This window comes from Tetrao urogallus (assembly GCF_951394365.1).
Source record: "Tetrao urogallus genome assembly, chromosome: 18".
In the NCBI taxonomy this organism is placed as follows: Eukaryota; Metazoa; Chordata; class Aves; order Galliformes; family Phasianidae; genus Tetrao; species Tetrao urogallus.
Genome location: NC_136831.1, coordinates 5,411,346 through 5,419,479, shown reverse-complemented (window position 1 = coordinate 5,419,479; position 8,134 = coordinate 5,411,346). Strand labels below are relative to the sequence as shown.

At 61.5% G+C, this 8,134-nt stretch overlaps 1 protein-coding gene across 1 annotated transcript; it reads right to left on the bottom strand.

The window, feature by feature from the left end:
* Positions 1-3,962: 3,962 nt before the first annotated feature.
* Positions 3,963-7,331, bottom strand: CBX4 (chromobox 4; the record flags this gene model as incomplete). The annotated part of the gene is made up of 5 exons (XM_079544449.1): positions 3,963-5,294; positions 5,652-5,718; positions 6,366-6,431; positions 7,120-7,163; positions 7,263-7,331. The coding sequence occupies 5 exons, from the start codon at positions 7,329-7,331 to the stop codon at positions 3,963-3,965; spliced, it is 1,578 nt and encodes a 525-aa protein (XP_079400575.1).
* Positions 7,332-8,134: the final 803 nt, after the last annotated feature.

Sequence of the window (8,134 nt, the reverse complement as noted above, 5' to 3'; positions counted from 1 at the left end):
GTGATGCTTCAAACCTCACAAGAATGGAGCTGTGGCTGCTCTCCCCCTCCCACCCTGGGATGCAGAGCTCAGAACATCCCAGGTTGGGAACTTGGCTCCCGCTGCCCCTTGCTGTCTCACAGAGACCTGGAGGAGTTGGCAGCTGGTGATGGAGCTTCCTTTCCTTCTCACCCCTTAAACAACGTGTGCCTGCGATCAGCAGGGCCAGTAAGGATGACACATGGCCAAGATTGCTGAAGTCACAGCTGTTGAAATGCAGGGAGCTCCCTACCGGGCTGCGCTGCCTCGCACAGCGTGCTTTATATGCCTGCTCGTCCCATATAAATAAATCTTCACGTTTGCAGTTTACTTGAAACTACATCAAGGTGACAGCTGAGCCAGCGGCTCCTGCTGAGCAGCAGTATCTGTACCATGAGGCTGCTCCTATGGGCAGCAGCACAGCCAGGACTGTCCCTCCTCACCCTCTTCCCTGCTTACTGCCCCTCCATGGCCCCACTGGCACTCATGAACCCAAAGCAGTGCAGGTGGGAATCCAGCACTGAAGCCCCATTAGACCCAGCTTAATCGAGAGTGGACAATGGCAGCCAATGTGTGCAAGGCCATGCTGTGCTGGGGGTGGAGGGCATGGAGAAAACGTGACCCCACAGCAGCAAAGCGACACCGTCAGCTCCCCACAGCACAGAGCAGAGTGGCAGAGGTTGAGAAAAATAAAAGCTCCACAGAATGCATCAAATGACTGCCTGGAGGAGCCCCCCATGCACACGGGCATGCACCACCCTCACACCCCTTCTTTCTCCGTCTCTTTCTCTCTCATCCCAGTTTAGCGTTGGAAGTCTCCCAGTCCCTGTAAGGCTGTTTAGCATCCTCCCCTCAGCAGCACCCGCACTCTCTGGGCAGCACTGCTGGGCCTGCTGCATCCAGTACCAAAAGCACAGAGCTGCAGCAATGGGGTCAGTGCAGGAAGGCAGGCACTGCTGCAAACACAGAGGGGAAAAGACAAAACCAGCTTTGGAGCACAAGTCTGCAGTCCCCTCCTCTCCCAGCACTGCAGCGATCTTATAGGGACGGAAGCATCAGACCCTTTCAGAAGAGCTAAAAACACGAATACAAATTCTCCTTTTAAATCAGCAAATGTTTCTCTGGAATAAGTCCAAACCAAACAGAGGTTAACGCATTCCTGGGAAATACATTAAATGCAGCACACAGCCATCTCCCTAATGGACAGCAGCAATGCTCCATCTCGTCCTGGATCGCTTTGATAACCATTGAAGGCATAGCGGACCTCACATTAATTTTCTCAGTAACAGACATTTAGGTTTGATGCACTTAATACGGCAACAGAGCGGCATGAATAAGTAATTTATACCCCGGGCTCTTCGCCTCTCTCAGCCAATTGGCGCAGAACGAATGCAGAGCGTATCTTTTAAACCAACGGCGACTTATCGCACCTTTCAGAGCACAGGAAGCTGCCGGCGCGGTGATAAACACCATCAAACTATTAAAGCAGGAGCTATCTGCCTCTGTGGTTTCCGGGAAATGGTGCCTCGAACCAACCACCCCCCTGCTGATGGTGTTTTCAGCGCTCGTAGGGCGGCGGGCAGCGGGGAGGGAAGCTGCGCAATCCGCTTTTCTCGGCGCAGCCAAGTGCAAACAGCGGTTGGCTGCAGAGCATCACACACCTGTGCGGTGGGGAAGGCGGTTCTGACCCCGACGTGAGCTCAAGGTCCGGCCACGAGGCTGCAGCCCACGTACAGAAGTCAGGCGGTGGTGTTTGAGAGACACCTCAAGGGTCTCATCCACAGAGAGGTTCCCCCATCTCGCACAACATCTGCCCCAGCAGAGCCCGCCTGCCCGGCCCCGCTCCTGGACTGGCTCCTGCCGCTGTCTGTCGAGCTGCACTTCCTCTTTCATAAATCACATTTTGCATTCTGAGCATGCGTCTCCTCTTCCGTGCCATTTTTTGTTTTCAGATAACCATTAGCTTAATTAATCAAGGGAAGCGCATCGCTCCTGATTGCCGGCTCCGCTGGGATGGCAGCGCTCCCACCCAGCACACTCCTTACAGGGGCTCCCACCCCACAGAACCCAGCACCACACCATGCTGGTTGCAGCCCTCGACCGAGTCCAGCCAGCAGCAGGTGTTGATGAACCCAGGTCAGCTCTTCCCACCGCGACCGCGAGGTTTTGGGGTCTGCAGTCCTCTCCAAAGAAATGGGTGAAGGTGATGGAACACAACTGCATGAGTTTCCATTGGCTTTCAAGCATCAACAGAAGGAACAGATGAACCCAGGAGGTCAACGGAACAGCAGAGATCATAGAATCATAGAACAGCCTGGGTTGAAAAGGACCACAATGCTCATCCAGTTCCATCCCTGCTGTGTGCAGGTCGCCAACCAGCAGCCCAGCCTGCCCAGAGCCACATCCAGCCTGGCCTTGAATGCCTGCAGGGATGGGGCATCCACAGCCTCCTTGGGCATGAAACCATCATTATGGCATCGGCTCCCAGAGGATGCTTCCACTGTAAGGGCCCGCTGAAGAGCAGACCTGAGCAACACCACCACCACATCTCAACAGTGCCCACAATTTGAGATGGTTCCACATCCACATAGAACCTCCTCAGCCATCCGAGCTGGAAAAAACGGCACCTACACACAAAATCCTCAGAACTGAGAAAGGAACAGCTGCCAGGATGACATTTATATTTACTGAGCAGAAGTTTACGTGGCCTGAAAGGCAGAAGCACGGAGCAGAGCATCCTGCAAGCAGAGCATTGCACACCTGCACAACAGCCAAGGGGCACCAACGGTGGAAGGGCACAGCCCCAGGAAGCTCCAGTGTGCCTGCCAGCTCCGCCTCATGCAAACCACACAGTTCTGCCTCTCACAGACTTGAAGCTTTCGTATACACGCATTATTACCAGCTAAGATCTCAGGAACTCAACCTCAAGCCAAAGCACCAGCTGAGCACAACTGACCCCACAGCACTCCTCAAGCACGTGGTTCCAAGAAGCCACCACCTCCAAAGACACGGGGACCCTCACCCCCAGGTTTTGGGGGAGGCCACTCGTATCCTGCAAGCACTGCACCTCAGCCCTGCTGTCACCCACAGCAATGCTCGGGACCCCCCAGCACAGCCCTGCTGTTTGTATGCAGTAACAAACGCACTCCAAATCCTGGTAGCTTTTATAAAGGTTTATAATCCTTTGCAATGATTGCATGATACATTTCTCCCCCGTGATGCAGCCCTGGGAGCAGCCGGGCTCTGCTGTCCGACCCAACCCGCCGCAGACATCAAATGCACTTTCAAACATCTCCATTTAATATTTACATTCAAGCAATTAATAACTGGAAGCTTATAGTTTAGACATTTCTAATAGCAGCAATTTCTATAATAGCTCGTTTAGCTTTAGATAACGATTTTTTTTCTTTTTTTTTTTTGCACATAGAAACACCACATGTGTACAGTATCAAAAAATATATACCAGGGATGGTCCTGCGGGGCGTGGGGGGGAGGGGGGACGAGACTAACAAATGCCAAATGGTTAAAAAGGAGAACAGAAAATAGTCGTCTGATATAGTTTATAAGGTGATCTAGGGACTCCATAAATCTAGGCTTTATATTTCATTATATAAATACCTACAAATAAATATATTAGCACAGTCGGAGGGCGACCAGCCTTCAGCTCAAACAATACATTTCAATAACACCACGTACAAACGGGAGCAAGAATCACTCGACAAGTTAGCACTGTTAAAATATAATACTATAACTCTGAGTAACCGCCCGGCCCCACAGCGCCCAGGGCAGCCCCACAGCACCCGCAGTGGGAGCAGCAGCAGTGGGCACCGTGTGGGGCAGCACAGGGCCCCACATCCCGCAGTGACCGGGGCCGGAGATGCCACCCCACTTGGCTCTGGGGACGGGGCAGCAGCGGGGCTGCGCTCCCATGGGGAGCAGCCGCCTCACACCGTCACGTACTCCTTGAAGGTGACGGTCAGGCAGTTCGCGGTCACGTCTGTGATAATTATATTCCCAAAGAAGGGCTTGAAATCCTGCAGGCCTTCGGCCTCCTCCTCCTCCTCCTCCTCCTCCTCGGCCGCCTGCCTGGGTTGCTGCTGCGGCTCCACGGGCGGCTGCTCGGCCGGCACCGGCGGCTCCTCCGGCTTCACCTGCACCAGGGCCGCCTTGCCCTCCGCCCGTGGCTTGACGCAGCGCAAGTCTATGGGCTCGTCCAGGTCTGAGTCCAGCAGGATGACCTCAGGCTGGGCGGGCAGCTCCGGCCGCTCGGGGCCGAGGCAGGTGGGGGCACTGATGCTGCGCGATGTCAGGCGCTTCTTGCCCGGCTCGCGGTCCCCGTGTGGCTCTGACAGGCAGCGCTTGCGTGCGCTGGGGCTTGAGAGGTTCAGTCCCATGGAGGACGGGCTGTGCTCATGCCCGGGGCTCAGCGACCAGGGCACGAGGTCTGGCTTGGTGGTAAGCTGCAGCGGCTGCTCAGCCACGGGCAGGGGCAGCTCCTTGCTCGGAGAGGGCTTCCTGGGACCCTCCTGCGGCTCAGCAGCGGGCTGCCTGCTCTCGCCCTCCGCAGCGCTCAGGCCATTGCTGCCCACCGCCCTCTCCTCGCCTGGCTTCCTCCAGGCCTCCAGCTTCTCCTCCCCGCCCTTCTTAGCAGTCCTCTCCTCCGGCGCCCGCTTCCGGGGTGGCTCCCCAGACTTGATCTTCACCGCCTGCATGCCATTCTCCATGTACTTGCTCATGACGATCACGATGCGCCCGTTCTTGTTTTTGTTCTTGACGATCTTCATCTTGCCCCCGAGCCCGTTGCTGGTGACCCTGTCGCGAGGGGGGGGCCCAGTGCCACTGGACAGGTTCTTCTCAGCCCCATTCTTGCTCTCAGTAGCGAGGTTCTTGACTGGGCCCAGCAGGTTCTTGGCCGCACCGTGCACCCACTTATCCGGATGGGCACCCAGGGGGCTCTTGGTGTTGTCCAAGCAGGCCTGGCCTTGTGGCTCCTTGCTGCTGGGATGGTAGTGGGGCTCATACATCTTGGGGTCGGGCTGGTAGTGGTGGTGCTTCTTGCTGTTGAGCTGGTAGTAGTACTTGCCCTTGCTGTGGGACTGGTGCTTCACGCCGCTCTCCTTGCCGTTGGGCTGGTACTGGTGGTGCTTCTTGCTGTTGAGCTCATACTGGTGCTGCTGGCTCTTGCCGGAGGAGCCGAGGTCCAGCTTCGGCCGGGTGTCCACGGTGGGGTCCTGCAGCCCCGTCAGGATGTTGGAGCGGCGGGCGAAGGAGGGCAGCTGCAACACAAAGCCGAGGGCTGAGCCTGGCCGGGCCCCGCCGCAGGTGCCACCCCCGGCACGCTCAGTGCGCCGCGCAGCCCAACCCGCGCCCACTTCCAGGCCCCGCATTGCTCCAGATTAATGAAGCAATGAAAAGAAGAAAAGCCCCCTTCAATCAGCTGCCTGGGAACGGAGTCCAGCCGGGGCCAGCAGCCTGCTAATGCCACCCAGCTGCACACTGCCCCGTGCCCGGGGGCTGCATCATGAGCTCGGCACTGGGGACGCATCCCCTGGGTGCTGCACGCAGATCCTTCGTATGATGCAACCCGTGGAAAGGAAAGCAGCCCCCCGGGACCCACTCCCCATCGCCTTTACCTGCACGACGAGCGGCTTCGGCTTGGGGCCCCGCTTGCGGTATCCCATCAGCTGTTCCTGCCGCTCCCTGCAGGAACACGGCATCACGGTGAGGCTGCAACCCCCCACGCTGCACCCCCCGCCCTGCGGTGCCACGGTCCGGGTGTCGGAGGGGATGGGGGGGAGGTTTTGGGAGCGGGAATGGGCCGGAGCCGCAGGTACGGGGCTGCAGGAAGGGGTCCTGCAAGAGGGCTGGGGCGGGACGTGCCTGCAGGACGGCATCCCTGCCACCGCCTCCCCCCGCCGCGGCGAGGGGTGAAGTTTACAGTTTGCGCCAAAATACGACAGGAAATAAATGCATGGAAAGGAAAAAAAAAAAAAAAAAAAAAAAAAAGAAGAAGAAAAAAAAAAAATAGAAGAAGGAAAAAAAAAAAAAAAAAAAAGCAGTTGGAGCGCAGCAGCAGCACCGCCTCCTCCACTCGCAGGCATCGAATCCCCGCGCGGGCAGCAGCCGAGCGCGGCGTGGGGGGAGAACGGCTCGGGGATCGCGCACCGGAGGCGTCTCCCGGCCCCGCGCCCCGCACCCCTCACCCGCCCCGTCGGGGCCGCGCCCCCCGGGCCCGTCCCGCGCCCTCCACCCCCCGTCCGCCCTTGCGCGGCCCCCGGGCGGCGAACGGCCCCGTGACGCATGTACAATTGCACGGCCGGGCGCGGGGCCGGGCACCCGCAGCTCACCTGTTCTGGAAGGCGATCAGCAGCCGGGGGTCCAGGATGTTCTCCTCCGGCTCCCACGTGTTATACCTTGCGGAGGGGACGGGGGTAGCGGTCAGGCGGGGGCCGGGCGCGGTGTAGGGGTCGGGGCCGTTCTCGCCGGGTGCCCCGGGCCCGCTTCGCAGCTCGCGCCCGGGGTTCGGTCCCGCGGGAGGGGGATGGGCGGGGGGGGGTTGAAGAAGGGAGGGGGGGTACGCCGGGGACAGGACTGTTTATTTAGCGCAGTTATTATTCCGGAGGAATTCTAAGCATGTCATGATGAAATTTTCCAAATCCCCTTTCCCGGACCCATTAAAGCGGCCCCGGCGCGGAGGAGGGACGCGGCCGCGGGGTCCGACGCGCGGGGCCCCCTCCCTTCCCCGCCTCCCCCCCCCCGGCTGTGTCACGCAGCCCCGAGCGCTCCGCGACCGCGCCGCCCGCTGCCACCCGGAGCGACCATCCCGATCCGACCCGCGGGGCCGCGCGGTTTTATTTTAGCCCTTATTTCCCCCCTTTCCACCCCCCCGCCCCCCCCGCTCGGTTCTGCAATATGGAGCCCGACTCCCGAGGAGGGAAAGGGGGAAGGAGCCATTTTCTGGTGCACATCAGCCGCCGCCTCCCGCCTCGCTCCGCTCCCGCCGCCGCCCGCCCGGGCCCCGCCGCCGCCTCCCGCCGCCCGCCCGAACCCCGCCGGGGCGCCCCGGGGCCGCTCTCCGCGCGTCCCCCGCCCGCTACTCACTTGGGCGACCATCCCCTCCATTTCACCAGGTACTCCACTCTGCCCTGCGGAGCGCGGGAGGCAAAGACACGGCGTTCAGCGGGACCCACCGCCCGCCCGCCCGCGGCCCCCCTCTCCGCCTCCCCGCCTCTTTCCCTCCGCACCTTTCGGATCCGCTTCTTCTCGATGCTCTCCACGGCGAAGACGTGCTCGCCCACCGCCGGCAGCTCCATGCTGCGCTCGGGAAGGGCCGAGCCGGGCGTCCGCGCTGCCCGCTGCGGCCGAGCGGGGCTCGGGCTCCGGCAGCTCCCGCCGCCGAACCGACAGACACTGCGCGGCGGCCGCGGCACCGCAACCCATGCAAATCCCGGAGCGAGACGTCAGGGAGGCGGTGCCTCCCGGGCCCGGCTGCCCGTCAACGGCGGGGCCGGGGGATTGGCGCAGCGCTGCCGGGGAGCGAGGCGGGGAGGGGGGGCGGGCGCGGGGCGGAGGGGGGGCACGCACGAGCGGCCCGGCCCCCGCCCCACGCGTGACTCAGCACGGCCCCGCGGGGAGGGCAGGTGCGCGGCCGGAGGAGCGGCGGGGCCGGAGGTGCGGTGCGGAACCCGCCCCGAGGATGCGTGGGGATTGAGCCCCCCCCGGAAGGCTCCGCGTTGCCGTGGGCTGCCCCGCAGCGCCCGGGCCCGCCGCGTCTTCCTTCTCTAGTCCCGGCCCACGGCGGATAAATTGGCGTTGTGCTGGCGTTGGTCCTCCAGCCGGCGTTGCGGGGTGACCCCCGGTCCGGCGGCGCGTTCCCCCCGCCCGGTGCCGGAAGCCTCAACCGGCGGCGGCGTGCGGGGCTCCCGCTGTGCGCTGCGCGTTCTCGCCGCTCGCGTGAGCGGATGGAGAGCAGCGCGGGGCTCCGTCCACGCGAGGCGGTCGGGCCCACGTGTGGCCGTGCCGCGGGGCGGGGATCCCGGCCCTTCTCTGCCCGGTGTGCGGTGGGAGCCGCTGCGGTGCGGTACTGGGACGTGACCTTCCCCGGGCAGGTGGAGCG